This window comes from Mixophyes fleayi, chromosome 4, assembly GCF_038048845.1.
Source record: "Mixophyes fleayi isolate aMixFle1 chromosome 4, aMixFle1.hap1, whole genome shotgun sequence".
Classification (NCBI taxonomy): Eukaryota; Metazoa; Chordata; class Amphibia; order Anura; family Limnodynastidae; genus Mixophyes; species Mixophyes fleayi.
Window position 1 is genome coordinate 190,850,335 of NC_134405.1, and position 26,546 is coordinate 190,876,880.

At 36.6% G+C, this 26,546-nt stretch overlaps 1 protein-coding gene and 1 pseudogene across 2 annotated transcripts in view; one reads left to right on the forward strand and one right to left on the reverse strand.

The window, feature by feature from the left end:
• The window catches only part of DOCK4 (dedicator of cytokinesis 4), a 276,189-nt gene that overhangs the window by 117,768 nt on the left and 131,875 nt on the right, over positions 1–26,546 (forward strand). For both annotated transcript variants that reach the window (XM_075209020.1, XM_075209021.1), the window contains exons 9-12: positions 11,529–11,610; positions 13,634–13,694; positions 14,931–15,063; positions 15,788–15,876. In XM_075209020.1, the coding sequence (XP_075065121.1) occupies positions 11,529–11,610; positions 13,634–13,694; positions 14,931–15,063; positions 15,788–15,876 (365 nt within the window). The remainder of the gene's footprint in view (positions 1–11,528; positions 11,611–13,633; positions 13,695–14,930; positions 15,064–15,787; positions 15,877–26,546) is intronic.
• LOC142155218 (5S ribosomal RNA) lies at positions 7,228–7,346 on the reverse strand (annotated as a pseudogene).

Sequence of the window (26,546 nt, forward strand, 5' to 3'; positions counted from 1 at the left end):
ACAAAATTGGTTTGGTTTGTGTATGGACAACTACTGCTTAATTGTAGTAAGGGAGATTTCCCCATAGACCAGTCCATGGCTTAGCAGGTGATAAAATATTGGTTATTGCTAGCTAAAGTCTACCTGCTTATATGACCTATGGCACAAGATAGGACATCATGCAGATATTAAAAAAAAAACAAACAAACAAACAAACCCCCGCCCAAAACAGTATTGTAAAACCTATTCTGTTATTTGCTATGTCATGCAGATACTAAAGATCCTTGTAGTCCCTGAAAACTGTGTGCTGAAAGACTCAACTCTTGTAGGCTGTTAGGGAGTGTCAAAAGGACTTTTTATGATCCAATCTCCACTTTAGGTATTAAACTTTGCTAGAACACCTTTTCTAGTGAAATTCCAGAATATATTTATCGAGAACCCATTCAATTTATGGCCACAACAACATAAGATAGCAGTAACAGGCAATAGTGAGAGAGAGAGAGAGTGTACATTTGGTATAGGAATGTCAGGATTAATAGCCCTTGTTTTTGAATTGTTTGTCAGTTTAATATGTGTGTGATAGGAATAATATTTACCCTAGTGTTTAAGGACTTGGCTAGATCTATCATCAGCTTTCTTTCCTCAGAAAAAACTACATCCAAGCATAATGTATTGGCGCTAGCAAGTAGGTAGTCAAAGGTCTGCTTGTCAGGTATAAAGGAGAGCACTGCTTAAAACAGACAAAATTTGAATACCTTTATGAATAACAGATTAAAATGACTTTTTTTCATGACTCATGATAATGTGGTTTTGGAATCTGCATAATGTTAGAGAAGAAACCACAGCATAAATATGAGATGTTTATAAACCACAATACTGCTTCTGCTGCTTACTAAATATACTGCTCCATGGCCATGTTTGCTATATAAGTGTTAGGAGCCATCTGGCTAAGACATCACTGTTTAACAATAGTGTTGTTTAAGATATTTCTTAAATGATACTTTTATTTCCTTGAATTACTCATGACAGCCATAAAGGATGGGTTAACTTCGTTGTCAACTAAATATAGACAGGAAAATGAAACACCCACAGAAGGTTTATAGTGAGACCTCTCTTGCCACTGGTGTCTTTGAGAAACTTCCCCAGATATCCTATAACACAGAACTGATAACTTGGGTGGGAATATCTTGGCTGCCATGGAGTCTTTCAAAGAAACAAATTTATCAGATAATAATCCTTATTTCCTTATTTTCACACTCCCTATTTCCTCCATAGCTAATAGAATGTACCCAAGTAGTGTGTGTGCATGTGTGTATATGTTTATATATATATATATATATATATATATATATATATATATATATATATATATATATATATATATATATATGTATATATGTGTATATATATATTATATATATAATTATTAGTGTGTACTTTTTTGTTATTAAATAACTAACCTATTACCGACAGAGTGACCCATACTGTAACTGAAAACATAATTTTTTTTTGTGGTAAGCAATTGTTTGACTGCTGGAAGGAAACCTCGCCACAACACAATATATTGAAAATGCTACAAAGCATCAAATCTGATTTTTCTAAATAGCATTTTTGGTCTTTTTTCCAAACAATTTGCCAATAAATAAAAATTAATACACACTATAATTCGGATCCGTGCAACACCGGGTGACCCTGCTAAAATATATATATATAGTGACAAAGGAAGTGGTTTGCCACAGACCTCTAAGAGAGGAGTTATGTATTCAGCTGACAGTCTGCAGGGCAAGGCTGCAAACATTATATATTTTGTACAGCAGTGCATCTATTTTAAAAACATAGAGGTGGAGGACCTATGTGTGAAATTGTAATAGTATACAGTGTGATATTTTGAGGTAGTTTAGAGTTCTTTTTCCACAGTTTACAGCAGCTGTCGGTGTGTTTGCAGTGAGACTCATCAAGCAAAGCACCTAATGAGAACTCCTTTATAAAGACAAGGTGGGAGTGTCACATGCCCATCAAACTAGGGCTGCTTGGAGAGTGTACTTAAGCCTGAGTTGTTCATTATGTAAGTTTGACTGATGCCGAACAAGTTGACTGGTGTCTAGGGAGTCAGTCTCTGTTAGTTCAGCATCAGGATCACATAAAGTGTATGGAACTTTGTATTATGTGTTACTTTGCCTTCCTGATAATAAAAGCAAAGTACAACTCACCAAGAAGTTGTTTGTTGATGCGCATCACCTAAAGGGTGCCCATGCTACAAGATAGATAGATAGATATATATATATATATATATATATATATATATATATATATATATATATATATATATATAATTAATGGACATATGCACTCACAAACCACAACATTAAAACCACCTGCCTAATATGGTGTAGGTCAGCCTCGTGCTGTCTAATCAGCTCTGACCTGTCAAGGCATCGACTCCACAAGACCTCAGAAAGTGTCATGTGGCATCTGGCATGAAGCTGTTCGCAGTAGATCATTTAAGTCCTGTAAGTTGTGAGGTGGGGCCTCCATGGCTTTGACTTGTTTTTACAGCACATCCCACAAATGCTCTATCGTAATGAGATCTGGAGAATATGGAGGCCAAGTTAACACCTTGAACTCTTTGTCATGTTCCTCAAACCATTTCTGAACAAGTTTTGCAGTGTGACAGGGTGCATAATTCTGTTGAAAGAAGCCATTGCCATTAGGGAATACTGTTACTATGAAGGGTGTACTTGGTCTGCAACAATGTTTAGGTAGGTGGTATGTGTCATGAATGCCAGTACAAGTAGGAAGAGTGGGGGTACCACTGCACCAAGTATTTACATATCCAGACTGATGTCTTTATATATCACATGTATAGTTATATCTTGTAGCTGGATTGGTGCACCTTAACATTTGAAACAATTCAAATTGAAGAATACATGTAATAGAGAAAAAAATGTTTTACACGGGCACTGTGTAATAATTGTTTAAAATATACCTTTTATTATTTCAATTAAAATATTCATATAATATTTCCATAGTACTATGGAAATATTATATGAATATTTTAATTGAACTATACAGTGCAGTTCATCTTACTCTATTTATTGAATGTCGTTCCTAATACATATTTCCATTACTTTTTTTTATGCTAATTTTTATGATATTTATACTAATGCAAACAAAAAAGATGATAACCACGATTATTAATCCTCTCATTATAAAGAGTTTAGAGCACTAAGGTCCACCAGAATAGTACCACACATTACATGCTTACACGCTCCTGTCCAGCAGCATCAAATCCTTAAAATTGTTTTAAAATGTTGGCAGCGATTCAGTGAGTGTTTTTTTTTAATCATCACAGAGTTTGTCACATATTTGGGAAAAGAAGAATCAATTTGAGTAGTTATTGGGCTGTTGAAACTTGCTGATGACTATTTGTAAATTCCGGTAATACAAATTACATTACCTCTTTGTGTTCCTGGTAAATAGAATGTAAACTATGTTTATGGCGTTGTGCTGTAATAATCTAAATATATGCAGTACATCAGTGATTTACGAGTATGTGTAAAACTCTGGCATGCAAAAGCTCAATATAGGATGCATTAAGAAATCCATGTGATTTAATTAGGCTTAAGGAACCATGATGCAAAATTTAGAGGTCTTTTCTGCATGGAATATGTCTAAGTATTGGCTGATACTGATCTATTGTCATATTTGTCTTCCTTGACTGTATCTCTTTCTCTTGCTTGACTGAGTTTATCTTTGTATGATTTGTAATAATTTGTGTATTCTCCTTTTATCTCTGAGTTGAGTTGTTTTTGATACAGGAACTTTTTTATTTACTACTTAAAGGATCATTCCACCTTTTGGATGGAATATTTTCCAAGCTAACCTCCATCCACTTTATCCCCCATACCTTTATTGTGAGTCCTTACTCTTGGATGCTTGTTCTTTGTGTTTGTAGGGGTTCCTGAGGAAATTATTCCCATAGAAAGAAGGACCATATTTGGAGTAGACTGTAAGCAGATCCCTATGTCCCCCAGTTTCCTAACCCCCTTCATCATGTTGCTTTGGGTTGCCAATCCATCAATCCCAGTGCGATAATTATATTTATGATCCTGACAAGCCATCCTAGTCTAACCTACTTGGTTGAGTCTTTAGCATAAAACCTGTCATTGCGTCTTAACTGAGTTTTGCTTTATCGAATTTTAATAATTCATGTATTCTGCCCTTAATTCTTTAAACAATTTCTATATCTCTGAATTAATGTGTTAAATCTTAAGATTGTTTTCTTTGCTGCTTGAGACTTTGAATGTTAGTGGCTGTAGTGACGCTACGTCGGGAGCAGGGCCCACAAAACACTCTACTTGCAACTCAAATCAGAATCTCCTCTACAGCTCAGTTAAGGTGAGGGGAAGCAAAGAGGATGTAGGTTATTTTGTAAAATGCTCCACCCAAAACATGGAATTATCCCTTTAATATTTTTACTTTTTATTATACAACTGAGAAGTGATCACTTCTAAGAACACAGTACTTAAAGTATATAATATCCGACCAAAAGTATTTTCATATGTTAAAGGAAAATGATTGAACTTTTTATACAAATCATTGAAATGTCACTCATTGAATGCAGCGGTATTTTTTTGATTATCAATGTCCACTCTCTTGAATTGATAAATCACCTTATAGAAGCTATATGTGCTGCAATAAACGAAAGTAGAAAATGACAGCCTAGCATTTTTTTGTTCTCAGTACCCAGCACAGTACCACCCACTTTCAGACCTATCCTCACCATGGTAGCACCCAGTCAACTCAAGCAATTGTAAAACCGAGCTTAGTCATGCTAAAATACTTATTTATTAGTTTTGAAAGTCTGAATAGATGTCTTCTATTTATAGCCTTATTTTTGGGCTGGTTTAACGCTATTTTAACATCCGAAGCAATGAACAAACATAATTAGTACATCTTTTTGTGAATTGCATGTACCAAGATGCTACATGCAAAATATAGTTCAGCTAAAGCTGGACAGCAAGAATTTGCCATTACTCATCTGAATGCTGCAGTAATTCATTGTGCAGATCTCTGCTAAACTGTGTTTCACACCTTAGAGGTTATAATATAGAACATATTATTAAAGCTAATTTACAAACCACAAACCTGAACACCCACAGCGCATATGATCTTTTGTGATGTAACACTCCTACATTTGTGATAGTTTGCCTCTTTAATGGGGGAGGGTATAGATTTTGGGCTAAGATGTTTGCCTCCAGCGGCCAATGGCAGGACTTGGGCACATCAAAGGCATTTTTATGACGTACAGTTACCATGTAGAATTTTTTAAAAATATTTAAGCTGTTTATTTTCTTTGCTAAAGAATAAAGACCATTGGGAATATATCTGTCACATTTTGCCATTGATTTTTTTTTTTTTGTTGTTTTTATACCTGAAGGGAATAGCAAAACTATATGTGTTGTTTTCAAGAGAAAGGGTTTGTTTAAAAAGACAAATGGGTTAAACAGCTCAGACTGCAGGCTCAGTTTGCTACTATTGGAGAATCTTTAGTGCTAAAATCCCCGGTTGACCTGCTTAGATTAATCTCTTCAGTGTTCGTTATTTCTCGATCCATTTTCTTCTTAAGACAGATAAAATTGTGACACATTGCATAGGAACATTTACTGGATGCAGATGCATAAGCTATATTCCAAAATTCAAAATGGGACTAACTTTATGTGGCATTTTAGGGCGATTGCACATGTGGATGTCTTGTTAAAAAGCATACACATGAGGTGATGTTGTCATTCATAATCCCTCTGAAATGCTGCCTCATTTTAAACATGAATAAGAGGAGATGTCTGTATTTTTCTGCATTTATCGAGCCATTCACCACTCATGACTTATTAAACAGTATTAATGCATTCTTTGTAATAATTGGTCATTTTGTGTGTCATTGTTGCTTGTACAGGCCTACTGTTATTCATTTTCATACTCTCTTTATTTCTGTAATAAATAAAATATTTACAGTCTTATTGCTAAAAACAAAGTTTATTAATACAAGTTATAGGAAAATGCACCTTATAAAATATAATAAAACCGATTATGTGCAGTGTGCAAAATGCGTGTATAACCAGCCTTCCTTGATGGGGTTGGGTACGATCTGTTGACGCTGAACCTGACGCCAGTCAGAATGTTGACATTCAAACGAACCCACTGGCACAATACAGAAAATTAGCACGGTAAAAAATAATAAATAAAACGTCAGTACATAATTAAAAATACAGCCTACCCCACAAACATGGGGAGAACATAGAAACGCCACACAGATGAGGCCATTTAATAAATGTATCTGTTTCCTGCAACCATCGCTTGCCATTAAATAATTCATATTCACATTTAATAAATAGACCTCATTCTCCCCAAACTCAACTCCACATTCAATTAATAGCCCCCAAATCAGGTAGGTAAGTAATTTTTTTTTCTTTTTTCTTTTTTTCTTTTTTTTTTAAATACCTGCTCCCCCCTCCAACGAAGGGGACGGAGCTGTCAGACGTCAGGGCCTACCAGGGAATTCCCCGGCTCCTCGGCAGGCCTGTGCTGACCAACCTGTCATTATGGCAGAGGGACCCCACGCTTCCCCTGCTATAGTTCTGCCTGTTTCTGGGGGTAAAGTCTGTACTAGTACCGGCACTAATCTGTGGGACCCCACCCTTTTTATGTCACCTGATTTTGCTACTACAAGCCTAGGCTGGCAGCACTAGGGTTGAGCTGCTTGGAGGAGTGAGGGGCACACTTTTTTTTTTTTTTTGCTTTGTTTTTGTGTTGTGATTTGTTAATGTATGAACGTTTTATTTATTTTTACTGTGTTACTTACTGTATTATTGTGCCAGTGGGTCCAGCGGCTGTATTGACCGCAGGCTGGCAATTATATTGCTGTTTGAGTGTCGACATTGTGATTGTCTACTTTACTACCTGGCGACAGTCACAATGTCGGCATTTTAACAACGTAGACACACTGGATCTGTCAACATTTCTGACTGTTAACATTTTGGTCTCAACAGTCTAACTATGGACAGGTTTAGCGTCGACATATTTACTACATTTCCCAGGATGGCCTGTGAAAGCTGTGTGCAGCATTTTGAACGGGGGGACAGTCCATAAATTCTGTCTATTAACGTTGCTACCCCATGTGGAAGCCATTGTTTGAGAACATTGTAAAATACATTTTAAAAAAAACCAATAGAATTTCATTAATTATACTTCAGCCGACAGCACTTGGTATCCCCAGGTAGTCTCCCATCCAAGTACTAACCCAGCCCAATCCTGCTTAGCTTCCAAGATCAGACAAGATTGGGCTTGATCAGGGTGGTGCAGCAGTAGGCATATGTTAATACAATGTCCTTTTAAAGTGATGTGTGCCTTCTTCTTAGTAGAAGTTTGTCACTTCCTTTTTTCTTCCAGTGTTGCAATATAAATAAGCATACACATATTGTCCTTTAAAATGATGTGTACTTTCTTGTTAATAAAGGTGTATCACTTTCTCTTTTAATTCCAGTGTTACATATAAAGAAACAAACCAAAAAAGATCATAGCGCAAACTGTGCTAACTCTTAAACCTAAACAACTGCAATCTTTCTTCTGATTTAAACTTAACAGCAGATATATTCCAATTAAATTTCAAACTCCTAAATGTTCTCATCCACAAGTGTAACATCAATCTCCTTTTCTTTCCTCTCTTAGAGAGGTCTGACTTTATAGGAGTTATTCACTTTTTACAGATGAACCGAATATTTCTGTATTTCATTTCACTTATTACTACACAGATTGGGTTTATAAACAAATAAAGCAACAATAGTGAGATTTGCTTAAAAATGTATTTATTTTTCACAGTATGTAAAAATTATAAAAAAAAATATTAAAACATTCCAATATCCAGTTTGTTTGTTTTTTCCAATTTCTAAGACGCTGTACTCTTACCCCATTAGGCACAATGGCTTCCACATGTGTTCGCAACTTAAACAGCCAGCCTTCAAGGACTGTCCCTCCCCGTTCAAAATGCTGCACACAGCTTTCATAAGCCAGCCAGGGAAGTGTAGTCAATATGTCTATGCTAAACCTGTCCACAGTTAGACTGTGTACCAGTAGCGCACAGTACACTTTATTTGTTTTTTTAATATTTTGTAATATTGGTTAAATTGGATGATAACTTAAGGTGTATATTGCTACAATTGGAGGTAGCGGAAGGGAATCTAAAACATTTATTATTCATATGATCATGTCACCTTCATATTGTTGTCATCCATTGTTTCCATGACGTTTGTAATCCTGTTATGATAGAGGCTTGTGTGCCTTAACATGTAGCTCCTCAGCTACAGTACATGTCCTTTTCTCTCTTGTGCACTCTGTTTTTATTTCTTTTTTTTTTAATAAGGGAAAGCCTGTTTTTCAGGTTCTCCTTTGGACAATCATATCTTTATTCATTTGTAATAGCATTGGGTTAGAAAGCATAAAGCATACCTTTGCTGATATCATTAATAGTTATACTGCTATTTAAATGATTATAGCCATTTAACTGTTTAAGGCATGTTTCCACTGATTTTTGCTTTTTCTTTGGCTTACTTACAGTATAGAGTATCTGTGCTGCTTATGGGCTAGTAGAGGAAAAATAGCTTTTTGTGCTAAAGGGAAATCTTGATTTGGTTGTATCAGAATTTTACATAAATAAAGCATATTATTTTTAGATATGTCTAATGTACACATACGTTGTGTTACTGTTTTCAGGTAGAGACATTTTCTACTGCATACAGGCTCTGTGCGACACCAATATTTTAATGGAGTTGCATAAAACATTGGCTTTATTAATATTATCACTCATGTAAGCAAATATTTAAAGTAGGTATAAAAAGGTTGTTTTTTGTACATCGTGTAAAAGTGGAATTATACAGAAAGTGTTGCGAATGACCAAACCAAAATAATCTGTAATTTAAAAATTAACACACAGCTGCATCTTGATTATTTACAAACGAAAGCAGATAATTAATTACATACATTTTCAAACGTCACATAATTGATTGGCATTCACTGTTGTACAATTCTTAATTGATTTCAAAATAAATACACCTGTCTGTGAGAAATCAAACAGTGAATATTCAAACAAGAGCTTCATTGTGAATGCCAAACAAAATTCAATGCAGAAAAGGTTATTAAAAAGTACCATTCAGAAATTTTAAAGATTTTTTTTTTTAATATCCATGGAGCACTGTCAATTCCATCATAAAGAAGTGGAGATAATATGACACAGTTTTGCATTTGTCTACAACAGACTGTCCTCCAAAACTTAACATCCGTGCAAGAAGGGTATGTGACAGAGTGTTTGAGTTGCTATGGGACCCTTGTAGCCAAAGTTAGTCTTCCATTCCAGAGATGGGTGTAACTGTCCCTGAGCCAACAATAGACTGGGTACTTCAGAAATGTGCACTTTTTGGGGGGGTGGCAAAAAGAAAATAACTTTTGAAAAATACGTGCATGAAATATCGCCTATAGTTCACCAGAAAGCATGTGGGGAGCCATATAACAATTGGAAGGAACTTCTATGGTCTGATAATTCCAAAGTTGAACATCATCCCAAGAACACTACCCCTACTATGAAGCATGGTTTTAGGAGTATAATGCTATGTTGATTTTTTTCGCTGCTTCAAGGAATAAAAAAAACCTCTTCATCATAAAGGGTAAAATGGATGAAGCAAGCAGAGTTTCTGGTTCAATGTTTATTTTGGGGGAATTAATTTTTTTTTATGCTCGTTTACTCATGTTATTGAATAAATATACCATGAAAATGCAAAAAAAAGATATCATTTTTGCTTACCTTATTTTATTTTAAAGATGGTCGAGTAGCCAGGAATCCAGGGGGCAAAGAAAAGCATCCCACGGAAAGGGTCCCAGGAAGTAGGATGCAATTCGAGAAAGGATTTCAGGGGTGGCGACAGGGTGTCAGCAGAGGTTGGAGGGTCTGAGAGTTGAGCTGGTTAGAGCAGTCATGGTTTATATTGGTAACTTGCTCTATCTTGTGAATTTGCCAGACTTTATAGATGACTGCCTGAATGGTGGGAGGATCTATTCTTTTTTTTTTTTTTTTTGTGTTATAAGCTGAGGGCAATTAGATGTCCAGCTGCTGTGAGGATGTGACCTATAAGTTTCTGAGTGTGTGCATCAGCTCTTCAGGAATATGATGAGGGAGCATGTGATATGAAAGACAGAGGGGGAAGCGTAACTGGGTAACTGTCGCAATTGAAAAGTACTTCTTGCCAGAAGTTGTCCATTTTAGGACAGCACCACCAGACAAGGGGCAGGATGCCTCTGTACCTCAGCTTTGCCAGCAGAGATTATAAGCAGCTGAATGTGTCGCAAAGTCAAGACAGAACTAGGTTCCAGTGAAACAATAATTTTTATGAATTTTTTGTGATTCACGTGCAAATCAAAATTTTGAAAACCCCTTCTGTGACTCAGGACAAGTGCTCTGGGGTTCGAGTCTCTCCCATAACTTCCTCCTATTGAAGCTTGTGAAACTCCTTAGTCGCTTGGCAATGATTGAGAGTGTAAACAGTATATATAAGGCCACTGGAGGTGGATCTGCGCAAGTTAAAGGTCTCAAGCGCTGAAGGGTGATTTTGAGTTCATGGGTTGATTTTGCTGTTCTAGAGATACCTGATCTGCAAGCATAGGCAGAAGATACTCCAAGGTAAACCAAACCAGTTGCAGGGCTCGGAAAACTCAGGAGGAGGGGTGCTATGTCCCGGAGTTTTGGTATTGTTTTTAGTCCAATCCCTAAATACCTTGGAATTGAGACCTGGTAGGAATGGTGGGTTGTTCCAGAGACTTACCATCCTGTGAGGGTTATCTATAAGTTAAAATGTGTGGGTACAGAATTGCAGATTGAAATAGAAAACAGAAGCGGTGTTAGGTGTGATGTCAAAGGTCTATCATTTGGGTCCTTCCGGTAAAAGGGGAAAACATTCACTATGCCCTTCTATGTCCACTCATAATCTGGTTTGGGTATTACTATGAGCTAGAATTATCTGTGAGAGGTGGGTGGCTTGGTAGTACTTTTGAAGGCAGGGGAGGCCTAAGCTCCTGTTCTTCAAGTGTCTGTGAAGTAATTTTAACCAAATTCTGATTAAACAAATCGTGTGACGCTACTCTGTCCTGGTTTTTTTTTTTTTTTTCTTTATAAGCAAACATTTATGTAAATTTTTTTTAGAAAATGATCAGTAAAAATGAAGTTTCTATCTAATGTCAGTCTATGTACCTAATAATCTTTGTAATTGTAAGCAAAATCCGGATTGACAGATTAGGCAGGTACCATCACAAAGCTGATATTCTGTCCTGCTAGTATTATTCATTCAATATTTAATACTTTGAGCCCTGACAGTTTGTTCTAAAGTATGATCGAATAAAAAAAAATTGATTAACAATGGAGGATGAATATTCCATATATTCAAATATGCTAATTTTCAGTTGTACTGTAATTAAATTTAAAATTAAAATATTACAAATTTTTCTTTCAGTGAACGGTTCTTTGTAAGACTGAATAGAAATGGGTTGCCAAAATCTCCAGAGAAGACTGAGCGATACAGTTCTCTCTTTGTTGTAAGTATTATTTCTGGGTTGCACTGAAGTGGTAGTACATTGTAGCCAATTCACATATGACTTTTTTGAAATTATTTATTGGGACTGCTGTTGTTGAAGCCAAATATCCTGCTGTTTTCAGTGTCTGTATGCTTCAGGAGAATGTATAAAATGACAACTGTTCCTTTAGCTAGATGATAGCCTTACAAGAAATCCTGAGTGATTTTTTTTTTTGCCCCTGAAGCCAGTTTTGCTGTACCAGTCCTTGTGGCCACTATGCTTTATGGCCCTGTCTCCAATGCGATTTGTCCGAAGTTGGTCGATAGAGCCCACCACATTCTTCTGCTGCACATCCTTCACTCCTTTGGCCTTTGTGGCTCTATTCTCTCCTGATTCACCTCCTACTTTAGGACACATAATCACCTCTACTATATATGTGTGGGTCCCTCTGTTTTCTCTACCCTCTGCTTTTCTCTCTGTACACCAGTTACACCTTCAGTGAACTAATATGCCCCTTCCCCACCACACCTAACCAGATTGTCCCTGAAATTTCAATCACTCTCTCAAAACTCACCTCTTCATTATAGCCTACCCTAATCTGACCTGATACTACTCTTGGTGTACTACCAGCTACAGTCCCAACCTTCACTCATGACACCTACTGTCTCAGCATTGTCTTCTCCGTCTGAAGTCTAAGCTCTTATGAGCGCAGGGTCCACTCTACCCATTTATTTCATATCTGTACCCTCATCATCAGCCTTGTATGTACTTATTTGATTTTTACATAATCTTTGTTTTCTTTTGTATGATTTATTTATTTTATACTGACTGACACTGGAGAGTTTTGTGACACCTTGCAAATAAACAATTATAATGATAAAATAAATAACCATTTTGTATAAGTAATAGAAAACATCTGTTATGCTGGCCGGGCCTGTCATTAACTTACAGAACTGATGGAAGAGGTCCTCACCTATAGCAGCCGCCTTTCCCGTAGAGCTTGATAAGCTCACAGCTACTCAGCTGTCCCCAGGTCTTAACTCTAATGTGGTGTAAGTTGATGCGCAAGACCACAGCAAACAGGAAGGAGGACCCAATCTGAAACGTAGTTGGGAGTTTATTGACTTTTACCTCCTCTATGATTTGTAAACTGCATAGTGTAAACTCTTTCAGATTACTTTTGTGGTGGTGTGTTATCTTTTATTTTTAATTAGGTTCTTTTTATCTGTGTTCTCCACTCCTCTCCTACGTTCACTGAATCTATATTTTAATTTGAATTTAACGTGTATTACTGTATGTAGTTTGCTACAAATGCAAATCAAGAGGTAGCTCATGTTTGACAAGTAACAGTTAACATGTTTAATAGGGTCATATATTGCTTTAACTTTACACCAGACACAATTCCAACATTCTAACTCATTGTTATGTGTTATGCAAGGTTTGGATGTAGATATAAGAGACATGTATAAACTTGAGAGATCATTTTATAGGAGTTTTGTCTGTCATTTTATCTGAGCATCGGACTCTGGTAAATGAGCCGGAGGGTCCGGTGATTGACATATTGATACTCTCAAATATTTGGTACTGATACTTTTGTGATGACTTTGCAAATCTAACAGGTATTCACTGCAAGCAGAAAAAAAACAAAAAACAAAACTCATAGCTTTTATAAGTTAGAAGCTCTTCCTGTCCTTGCAGAGACCTGCCTATTAGCACAACTAGGGTTTCATTTAGCTGGACTGTGATTGTCAGAGTTCCTCCTACAAGTGTGCTAAGATGTTTGTTACTTTTCTGCCTCTTTGCATCAGATACTTGATTTGCACTTTTAGCATTAACATAATTTTTACAGTTTCTTTTGATGCTTAAATTACTTATCCCAGCAGATATAATAAATATTTCTATTTCATTATCAACCTTATTAATTGAGTTCATTTTTAATCATGTTTTTTTACAGGTTGTTTAGCTTTGTATAAAAATATGCATGTATAATTTTATACTGTTTATTTAATTTAAGTGTTTTAATCTAAAAATGTATTTATTCTAGGACCTGAGCTCAAGTGACCTTCGCAAAGACATTTTCATCACCGTACACATTATCAGAATTGGTAATAAATTAAGCATGTTATGTTTTTTGAAGTTATTAAGACTTGTCTGTTCCCGTTGAAATACTAATGCTGCAAATAAATATGATTGCCTTCTCTAGTCTCCCTGTCTAGCTTACTGTATTATATAATTCCAAGCATATTAAAACATGTTATCCTAAAGCCACCAAGTCTCTAGATGTGTGCACCAAAGAGTGAAAATTTATGTCTACACATAAGTTGCTCTTCTGCCATTCCTATATATATATATATATATAATATTTTCCCTCACTGTCCTTTGAGGGTGTGTATGGTGGGGGCGGCAGTTATATAATTTTAAGTAGTCCTACAAAATTAGCACTAGACATCACCTTTCTATTGACATATTAGAGGTGACTTTAGTGAAACGATATATGTTGATTTGTCTGTAGATGCATATGATTTGCATATTCGGGCAGATCTTAATATAGGCTTGCTTGCCCAACATTTATTTGGTAAGAGTGCTGAATATCAAGGTACAATTCAAGAGACCATAAACATTTCTCATTGTAGCAAGACTTTAGCCTTTAAATGATTGTGATTACTGTGTATTATGATTTTTGCTTATTGACCTGCCCACTGTAAAGTCTGTCTTACTAACATTAGTATAACTTTTTATGCTGTTTTGTTACATGGGAGAAATGTGTGTGGGCACAGGGTTAGCTTTATTGTGTACCTTTTATGATTAGGCTGGAGCAGCTTACCTATATATTATATTTATTTATTTAATATTCTTCAGTTTACTGCATGTTTTAATTCTGTAGTTTAATACAGTTTTTTTTAGTTTTAATATGTGTACAGCACATTTTCTTAATCGTTTTGGATTACGTAGTCCCAAGTAAATGCTTGCCATCCGTGTATAAATTTACCCCAACTACTTCCCAAAGTGTCTACATTCATTCCAAAGACCACTAAAAAATTATTTGCCAAGTAACAGTCTGTATTGAAATGTTTAAAAAGGAAATTGTTTTACATATGTTTCATTTATTATCTTTTGTGTTAAACTTTTTTTGTTATATGTTTTTATATTAAACTTTTTTTAAACTATTATGAGTTTAATTTAACTAATGTAAACCCAATGTACCCCAAGTTAAGAAACCCTAATCTACACTAATTTTTATAGGGTATGGTTGGTGTTTAGAAATGGTCTGGCTTGCATACATGATTCTTTGTTATGTTAAAAATAAAGAACTGTTAAGTTATTTTCTATTTGTGCGTAAGGTCGAATGGGAGCAGGCGAAAAGAAGAATTCTTCGAATGTGCAATATCGGCGACCGTTTGGATGTGCAGCTCTCAGCATTGCTGATCTCCTAACAGGAGAATCAAAAGATGACCTCATATTAAAAGTATATATGTAAGTAATCTGCCTTCCATGTACTGAAGTTCGTGATTTCATCCAGAAATAGTAGTGTATTAAAATGTAACCGACAGCTGTGTGTCAGTATAGAAGTAGTGGAAAATAGATCTGTATCGTTATATTCGATAATAAATGAAGCTAATTACAGGCTTGCTAAGATAAGCGCATTTTATTTATCCTATAGTTTAAACGAAATATATATATATATATATATATATATATATATATATATATATATATATATATATATATATATATATATATATATTAGTTATTTAAGGGGTGAGAGAAATAGAGATCTATAGGGCTACGCACTGGTTAGCACTGCGGCCTTGGGTTTGATTCTAACCAGGTTGTGGAGTTTGTATGTCTCACTGGGTGCTCTGGTTTCCTCCAACAGGAAAAAAACATATTGGTAGATTAATTATGTTAATTGATTTGTGACAAAATTGACCTGTATTTGTTTGTATGTGTAGGGAACTGTAAGCCCTGATGGAACAGGGCCTGATATAAATGATTCAATATTCTCTGGAAAGTACTATGTAATATGTTGATGCTATACAAATGAACAACAATAACAATATAAATTACATATTCAGTAATGTTTTAACATTTACATTGCATTGTACACTCCCCTGGCTGACTGCAATTTATTGCTACACTGCTTATAATATATATATATATATATATATATATATGTATGTATGTCTATTTTGTCTAGGTGCAACACTGAAAGTGACTGGTATCAAATCCATGAAAATATTATCAAAAAAATGAATGCTCGATATAACCTGACAGGCTCCAATACAGGTAAGCGATATAGTCTTTGCATCAAGATTGACTAATACTGTTAGCAACACTGGATAAAAATAGTATATGGGCCTACAATGTAAGTTGAGACATAATAATGAAAACTTAAGTAATCACAACTTCACAACTCTATAATGTAAGCTCTCCCGGGCAGGGTCCTCTCTACCAATTGTCCCACATCTGTATACTGTCTGACTCCCTCGTATGTCTCGTCACATCTTTTGCCGCACTCAGTGTGAGTCTCTATAGCATTTCTCTCACTCATCTGTGCTACTTATATGTATTGCCTCGTCTGTTTGTTACTTGCTTCTGTATCCGGTACTAAGGAATCTGTGGTGCCTTATAAATAATTAATAATAGTATTGTATTAATACAATTAAATGGTCCTACTGTTATTTTGATCCTGATAACAATGGTTAACAGATCTCTTTTTCTTAGCATTTATCAATTTTTTGTCCATTTTTACTTTCATCATCATTTATTTATATAGCGCCAACATATTCCGTAGCGCTTTACAACTGGGGACAGACATAGTAAACTAATAAACAAACTGGGTAAAACAGACAAAGAGGTGAGAAGGCCCTGCTCGCAAGCTTACAATCTACTTCTATTAATCATTTGGTAGTGTTATTTACAATTGGCACTTGTACAGTTCATGAGAACAATATTGGTGTAAGTGTAGGTAATGATCAGATTCGGTAGTCATTAGATTAATTAGAAGTTCAAATATTTTAAATTAAATAGTAAATTAATTGCAGGATTCATAGAGACAAAATACTTGAACTCTATAGATCCATGTTTTTTCCGTACTTTTGAAAATACTGTAGTTTCATTAAGGGCCCAGTGCACATGAGTTTGATACAAAACAATGATGCCTACCAGCTATATTTGCAGCTTTTTCTTTCTGAGGCCGCTTACCCACCTGCATTTGTGGTGCAGCTGTATGTTTGGACACTGCATTGACCCATCCCACATCGTCTGCAAGTGTAAGCACTCGTTACCACCAAATGTTGACACGTTGGATTCTGAAATGGGGTGTCACTGTGTTGTGTTACCAGCTTTAGGGAATCAAATATTGGGCAATATAAGATATGGTGCAGATCCAATTCATTTAAAATTTTCCAAACTAATAATTGTTTACAGTTCCTATAAATGTCACTCTACGAGTCAGGGGAGCACTACCTATGGCTTAGTTGCTATAAGGGATCATACACCTGTTCTGCTTATGTACCCACCACTTTGGTAGGGTCTGTATATCTACATATTCTGTTTTGTAGTCATTTACAAAAATAGTCTCGCATTTCCTCAGTACCTGTGTGTGAAAATCCCTATCATTGGCATACAAACATGGTACACATTTTTCTTGTGTTTTGGCAGAGTGGTACATATTCTTTTTCTGCCTTTTGTCAACCCCATGTGTCCTATGTTGTCCTCCTGCTCTTGTCATTGTGGGCATCCCTTGTAACTGTTTTCGCTGTTCCATGCCCTAGTGTTTTGCACATATTGTTTACTGATCTAGTATATCTCCAAATTAAATATATTTTGTTTTATAGCTTATTTAATTGGTTTGTGAAAACAGACAGGGATTAATTTGCTTTATATGAAGCTATGTTGGGGAAAAAAAATAATATTTATTTAGTGTCGAAAAAGTAAGCAAGTAGACCAAATAGCAACAGAGCGACAAATATTGAAAACATAATTTTTTGGTTGTAAATAGTTGTTTAACTGCAGGAAGTAATCTTTGTGACAACACGACAAAGCAACAAATCTTATTTTCTAAATTACATTTCTTGTCTATTTACCAAATAATTTGGTAATATTTAAAAACTACTACACATTACAAATCTGTCCTGTGCAACGCTGGGTGACCCTGCTTTGTATACTATGTCTGGCTTAGACAATATCTGCCTCTTGTTAAGCTCTTAGACCCAGCATGTTTTGCTAGCCCCTGTTGGTGTACTTATGCTGTATGACAAATAAATGGCCAATGAGTACAAACCTTATTATGCAAGAAAATAAGGAAAATTTAGTGGAATCCCACCTTGTTTCCTAATTGCATAGTGTCTAATAAGTGAACTTGCACTACATCGATGTGATTACTGTGATATATCTGGTATTCTTTTACTCTCAGTGTAGGTTGTAACCTCAGTATTTATGATTTAACTAGCTGATGTACCCGGCGTTGCCCGGGTTTAAATCTTCAAGTTATTAGGTTATCAATGAGTTGGTTGTAACTGTCAACCGTTTAAAAATAATTACCAGCTTAGCAGCTCTTCCAACACACCCATGAGGTGGCTGCCCAGATTGATTTTTGTTTTTAGATTAAATGTCATCTTAATCCATCCAGTGGATGTGGCTCCCTGGGTCAAAGTTCTGCCCAGCGTACACCAATATGAGTGCTGATTGGGACTCTAAACTCCCTAATACCTGTCCAGGATCCAACTGGACCACATGATGTTGTTTTTTATCCTAATCAGTGCAGGCGTGTCCATATATAAGAAGATAAACTTGTTTTATTGTCAAATTGAGAAGATGCTCAAATGAAAAAAACAATCAAGGTTATTGCTCACATGTCAGATTGAGAAGATTCTCAAATGAAAAAAACAATCAAGGTTATTGCTCACATGACTGTTGAGGGTATGCAAAAGATCAGCATCTAGCAGTTTTATTAGGCTGTTTCTGTCTATCCATATTTTAGGCTGCCTGTTTGTTTTATCTATAAAACATCTATTATGTTTATTTATATACTCCTAGGATACCAATGTATAAAAGATGGATTTGCACTGAATCATGTAGCTTAAAAAATAATTGTACCATGATTTAGAAGTTATTTACTTTGGTATAAACTTTTGTCCTGCTTTTCTTAATGCTGACTTTCTGCTCGTTGATTTTGCTCTTGTATTGTACACTGGGGGCAGTTCTTGGTATCTGTACCTGTGGTGGTTGGTGTACTATAAAGAGTTAGAGCGGTTGTCTGAAAGTCTGAACACTCCTTTAAGATATGTTGAGTCATGGTAGAACGTGTGACGATCTTTATCTGTTTGGACTGCAGAAGGTTTACTTTATGCTTAGTTGGAATAAGCAGCTGTGTATGTACCAGGCGCGGGCTGTGAAAGACGTGGCCGGGGGGCACACAGGCGGCCACATCACATGAAAAGGGATGCGGCCGCGTCATTGATGATGCGGCCGCATCCCCTGTCATGTGATGCGGCCGCCTGTGCGCTGACGCGGCCGCATCTGATGTCATCAGAAGCGGCCGCGGGGGGAAAGCATTGTAGTTTGCAGCCGGGGGGGGCGGCCGGCCAGCCTACCCCCCGGCCCTAACAGCGACCTGACCGAGCCGCCCGGGGGGCCGATGCCCCCCTGCCCCCCGGGCCAGTCCGCCCCTGGTATGTACTCATGTGCTATTTTTCATAATATTGTCCAAGTACCTCTGGATGGAGTTGATTCAATTATTTTTTTCTGCACAGGTCTCTGAAATGTATAAGGCTTCTGCATTGTTTCTTCGGATGGGGTGGTGGGAAAGGTAGATAATATAACTCTTAAATTATATATACCACTACATTATTATGTGTAAAAGCAATTTTTGGAATTTTTTTTTTTTTTTTTTTTAATAGTAGTGGAACTATAAACTCGAATCAGGCTTGTAGTTCCATGCAAGGAGTCTCCTGAGTGATCAGTAAATAAACTTCATCCAGTGCCTATAAATAGGACCCAGAAGATTGGGATATTCAACGCATCAGAACTAAATAACAGACATGATATAATGTTAGCATTGTGAACTTCACCCAATACTAAATTTTGTGTTTTGGGGGGAATTCTTCTTTACATTTCTTTTACTGTATCTATAGACAAGCCAATAAAGTAAAGATAGTCTTATTGGTATGCTAAGAATGCATTGCATCCAGTGAGAGCTGTGTGCAGTGCCATCATTTTTCTTATGCTAGTCAACAAATAATGTGATCCTGATGTTGTCAAATTGGACGTCCGCTCTGTAGTCTGACAGGTTTTACAATATTTTTCCATAAAAATTCACTAACCATTCGTATAGGCTGTTCTACACTAAGACACATCCTTTTCTGTATACATGTATGTAACTGTGAGCCACAACAACACTTCTTTCCCAAGTAGTTTTTCTCTCATAGAGATCTTTAACTCTGTGGTAATAATTGTTGCCATTGTAAGTAACTGCTATGGTGGAAAACAATTTCTTCCAGCATAATTGTGAACAGACTTTAAGGGGTATGTTTATTAAACTGCCGGTTTGAAAAAGGTGGAGATGTTGCCTATAGCAACCAATCAGATTCTAGTTATTTATTTAATACATTCTACAAAATGAGAGCTAGTATCTGATTGGTTGCTATAGGCAACATCTCCACTTTTTCAAACCCGCAGTTTAGTAAATATTCCTCCAAGTATCGTAAATGCTACTATCATGAGACTAACTGAGAACAATTATATATGCAGTATTACTCTCTAACATTATTACTGCCCTATAAGATAATAAAACATAATAGTGTGTTTTCCACTATAGATTTTCTACTATAATTTTTCAGTTTCCACTCTAGGAATAGATTTATGCTAATAATTTCCCCACTCTTTGTCTCACACTATTTGCTTACTGTTTAGTAATTATATACAGGCTTTTTGCTTACATTTAAGAACTTGCACAAACATAATCTCAATTATGCAAACCATGCAAAATTAATTTTTGTAATAAACAACAAAATTTGATTACCCTTGTTTTCCCGCTAAATGAAAAGTGCTCATAACCTGTAATAACATCTAATTTTATGTAATCAAATCGTTAAAGATGAGACAAAATGAAACGCTGGGAGTCCCTTACTCTTCCTCTGCCTCCTGTCCCCACATCATATGGTTTGAATGGAACCGATATGTAGCTAAATCCTTAGCCCTGCCCGCCTCTGGGGGAACCCCGCATAACTCCCCACAGTAAAATCAAAGGGCTACTAGCTGTGCTGTTGCTCAAACGATGTTAAAATGTTGAGAGTGGTACTGTTTCATGCTATTGATTCATAGTATGTGTATTGCCTCCCCCTTTTCCCCTCCCCTCGATTCCCCTCCCTCTTCTCCCTTGTAATTTACAATATATGTTTTTATGTTTTTTTTGTTCCATGTAACCAAAAGGAAAAACTTTAATAAAATCATTATTGAAAAAAAAAAAAAGATGAGACAAAATATACTGATATTGAAATACATTAAAATTCAAACTTTCTGTATTAATGTATTTTTTTATTTTCTATTATTCCAGCGGATAGAGCTATAGATATAATGGCTGTAGTATCAATAAGTTTATTTTTGGAATTTCCAGTTTAATATTGAAATGAAACAAACAAACAAAACGCATAAATATAGTGGTCATTCTCTGTACAACAGTGTAAAATAAGTAGCCAACCTCCCTAGGGTTACACACAATTAGGCCATGTTAATAAGTGTGTCTGCTGAAACTACAGTAGTCAATTTTGCCATTCATTGTGGGTTAACAACTTTCCTCTTCAGGATTTGTCTCTATTTGCACAAAATAGTAGATGATGCTAAAACAACCTTCATAACACTGACGTTCCAGATTACGGAGGAGGCATGCATGGGACGACAGGGATGTAGTATAGGATAATTTACCCATGTCTAAATCAGATATTTGGGGTTCAAACCACCTTCATACCACCTTCTTGGAAACACACAATTGTCTAATAGTTTTTTAGAAAACTGTATAATAATGCTGTACAGTGTTTTGCACTGTCTTCTATATGATAGAATATGTATTTAAATACCATTTAAATGTACAATAAGTAATTTAATCTTTGGAGAGATTTAGAAGAAAAAGAATAAGCATTTTGGATTGAAATTATTATCCGTGTCCGAGTGGGTCACTTTCGGGCTACTGTACAAAGCTATGTCAAGGACCTCTTCACTGATATTCTTTTTTTTTTTTTTTAAAACTTTATTTTGGAGAGTCAAAGTAATACAAACAGATAGACCACAAGGGTCAAAAATAACAGTGTTATAAAACTTATTAGCAACGTCAGATAAATCGTGCTTCCAACAGAGGCAAAAAAAAAAAGGTAATAACAACGATATGTTAGTATCATGTGACTCCAAATTTTGAATAAGAAGGAAAAGGGTAGGGAGGAGAGAGACGGCGTGGGTAGAGCCGTAAGACGGAAGAAGGCGGGAAAAGAAAAAAGGGGAGGAAGGAAAGTGACCGGAAAGACCACAATTATTGAAAGATTAGACAGAGGAAACGAGTAGATTGGTAACTACTAGAAGGGAGAGCAAAAGTTGAAAAAGGATAACCATGGAGACCAGGTTTTATTAAAGGATTTGGAGGAATTATTGAGAATGCTGGTCATAAATTCCAAACGAGGTATGTGCCATACTCGATTAATGATAGACTGGGTAGATGGAGGATTTTGTTGCTTCCAATCGGCAGCCAGTTGATATGTGGCCGCTGTTAAGATGTGACGAATTAGTTTATTTTGATGGCGTGTAGCCCCAGGAATCCCTAGCGGAAGGAGGAAAAATTTAGGCACTTTAGGGATTGACACCTGAAGTATTGCATTTATCAAATTTTTCACTGATCATCTTTTACTGAATATTTTTTCATATCTCACAGGGCCAGCGCTTACTACTAGGTGACTTAAGCTGAACTAGCTATGTTTAGTTAGAAGTTGGTTATATAGAAATTAGCTGTAGAAAGGTCATTCTTTTTTTATTTTAGTAAAGTATATAATATCATTTGTGTTACTGGTCATATAATAAAATCCATATTAAATTCTTGATGTGTATATTACTTATATGGTCTGACTAACAGGTTACCCCCACAGAGTACCTAGAGGGGGGTGGAAGGGTTGGATAATGTCTCAAACTCAGTGCCTACACCCATGTTGTGTTATCTCTTTGGTGTTGTAGCTCTTAAAAAGGTCTTTGAGGGGTTGACGTGGAAAACCCCGCCAAACTCCAATACACTAGGTAAAAAGGGAAAAGGCAATATTCTGACAACTGGAAGGCCTGTAAATTAATGGATTACAAATAAAGAAAAAGGAGCTTGTCCTCAGATGAGGTAAAGTGGCTTAAGTGACTGCAACAGTGATATGTATTGCATACAAATTAACAGTAGTATAACTTGGTACAAAAGAGTAGCATTAAGATTATCACAGTAATCAGTGGCGCACGCAGGGGGGGGGGGGTTTCTGGGTCTCCCCCTCCGCTAAAAATCGGCACTGTAGTATACAGCAGCCGCGGCACTGTCTAAGAAGCGTCCGCGGTGGTGCTGTATTGTATACAGCACCGCCGCGGACCCTTCTTTGACAGCACCGCGGTTGCTGTATACTACAGTGCAGCTGAAACGAAGCTGCCGCGCATTCTAGGCTTTTGGGGATTTTTTTGGGGGTGGAGGAAACCCCGTCCTGAAAAATCCTCTGTGCGTCTCTGGTAATGATGTAGTGTTATGATCCACATAAACATTGATAACAAATTTTCAGCTTGTATAGCATGTAGTTTTAGGATTAGCTTTAATACATTATTAAATGTATCAGTCTTAGCATGTAACTATTCAAACTTGGCAGCACTCACATCTGGACTTAAAAGCACATACTGACAGTATGTAAGTTCATGTAATGAAGACCACATGAAATAGCAAAGCACTGTGACCCGCAGGATTAAACTACTGATATGACCCCATACGCGGAGTCAAAAAAAATATGAGGTTGAAGCAGGTAGTGTTAAGTGCTAGTTCTGGTTGTAGAATAAAGACAATGGATTACATGCTGTCCCACTGTAAGAAGAGAACTGAAGATAATGTATCTCTTTTGAAGAAGATGATGGGGAGAGTAATCCCAACAATAATAACGATTATGGGGGGAATTCAGTTCTCTAAGTTGTTCTTTATAACAATGTGGGCCGTGCACTATTACCATTACTAAGGTTTCTGTGGTAATCTCAACACTGATTTTTCCTCACAGCTCTGTGAGTCTCAAGCAAAAATCTGCGGTAAAATTACTGTAGTAACAGTAATTGAGTGCAGCCCATGTTGTGCTAAAGAACAATGCGGGAAATTGAATTTCCCCCTTTTGACTATAGGAAGATAATGGAAGAAATAGTCTCAACAATAGTTACTGCCACAAGCATGTTAAGGATGAGGGGAGAGGAGTAGTGCTGTTAGGATTAGGCAGCTCAGCGCCAGAACTCAAACTCAGACGGGTTGCCTTACTGGTGCTCATCTCCATGTATAGTGTGATGCAGTATTTAGCGGATTACTCATACTTGTCTTGGACACTTATGAGTTCTGGAAACCTGATGGGCATTTGAAGCAGGGATCAAATTTTTTTATGGGTCCCCAATTGCTCCTGTCACTTAGACCGCCATGCAAAAGCAGTAAGAAACGCAGGTACCTGGACCAATTGGAACAAATCAGGACACTCTGCATACAACTGGCACAATTTTGAACTTCCTCTGGAAACTTAGGACATGGTCCAAGCAATGGCCGCACATCCTTCCTCTCTGGCTGCACAACTGTCCTCTCAATCTGGTGCCAAACTTCTCACTGGCTCTGATGTCACCTCTTGTCACTCTATTTTTCGGGCATGATGAAAGATGTAGGACTGTACCCATCAATGGCTCCCCCTCCCTTGTCTCTACACTCCCGGGACCCAGGGACTGCTGGGTAAAGGAGTTACATACTCATACTGTTCTGTAACATTGAAGATTATAAATCAATCGTCTCAGTATGTGAAGATTTTTCCTATTGTGCACTGTCTTTCCTTCACCTTTTCGGCAAAATGGTGCTGGTGCTAAGCACCATTTTGTCGCATGGTGGGGCCAAAATGTTGTGAGTCACCGTTGAATCACATAATGGAGGCTCCCATCCTGCCCACTTCACTAGGAAGTAGACAGGTGTGGGACTATGGCCTGCTCTACCAGAATTAAGGAGTCTCCTGGACCTGCTGGGAGAGTCTGCAAGTATGTAATTAACACTATAAGAGCTCCTTTCCCTTGTACAGCTTTTTCAATAATAGCAGTTTTCAGTAAAAAAAAAAAAAAAGTTTACTAGATATTAGCTAATGCAGATTTTTGTCCCTCATTACTCTGAGTACCTCAATAAACTCTGTATGGCGACTTTTATATGAAGCATAGCACATTTCTAGTGACTAATAAGCAAAGCTGTTCTAATCTGTTACATTTTATAGAAAGCTGGTGTCTAGTTTACAATGATTTGTCCAATCTGGTGGATACTATACTATACTATATTCAACTATATAGTATGCAAAGGTGAGCACAATTTGGTATAATGTTGAACAATGTGTCCAATCGGGTGGCTAGTGCATAAAGGTGAGCCCAATCAGATGGCTAATACACAAAGGTGAACCCAATCAGGTGGCTAATACACAAAGGTGAGCCCAATGAGGTGGCTAATACACAAAGGTGAGCCCAAGTGGATGGCTAGTACAAAAAGGGGAGCCCAATCTGGTGGATATCTGGTAGCCAATGTATAACACTGTGCCCAATGCGGTGTATAATGTACAAAGCAGAGCCCAGTCCGTTGGCTAGTGTACAAAATAGACCCCAATCTGGTGAATGTACTTATTGGACCCTACTGCCACTAAAACAATGCAGTATAATCATATTTAAAACATACAAGAATACATGGAAAACAAACAGATAATATGTTGTATAGTCATAGTTTAAAAACTGATAATAAGCCGGAAAATAGAAACTCTACAAGAAGTTATTGCCAGTTTGTACTAGCCTTTACCATCCAATTAGGAATTGGGCTGATTTATCAGACATTCTTTAAATATGATACAAGTAAGACGTGGTATGGTATACGACCATATACAACTCAACTTGGATCACTGGTTACATATCTACATACTAACATAACCTACTACATCATAATTTCCTGCTCCCATTCTACCCATGTAGTTTACTATTGCAGTAACTTGGACTGAATTCAATAACTTGCATTAAAGGTTTTTTTTTAGCATCAATGATTTAGTTCAGCCACTTTTAGTTAGATTGGTAAACAAGAGCAGGATACTTGTTCTGGTTGACATGAGTGATAGATAGATTGTAAGCTTGCATGAAGGGTTTTTTCACCTCATTGTCTGTTTTACCCAGTTTGTTTATTACTGTTTGTCTCCAATTGTAAAGCGCTATGGAATTTGCTGGCGCTATATAAATAAATGTTGATATGTAAACAGTTTAAAGAAAAAAAAAAAAAGCATGAGAGATATAGAAAGATAATTGCATCTTTGAGTAATATCGGTAGTAAACCTTATATTTGCGCAAAAAAAGTAAGTTTTTCTTTATTATTGTGACCCAGGAAATACCTTTTGTAGGTGCTTCTGTGAGTCTCATTAACTTTTTACTGACTTTGGACAGCTACAGTGCAGGGGCTCCTGGCAGACTTTAGCCCGAGGGGCAAGCACACTGCACTGACACATAAGTAGCGGGTCATCCTTAAAGGGTGGTTTTCGGTCCAGTATATATTTATCACTATAAAAAAAGAGACTATTTTAGTGTTGCTTAACCCAGTCATACTTTATTGTTGTAAATGATAAATCTTAAATAATGAAAATAAAATGCAATATAAAGTGAGGTTTTGTTGCATTTTATTTTTTATATTTGCGAGTAGTGCCCCTGGCGCTTCA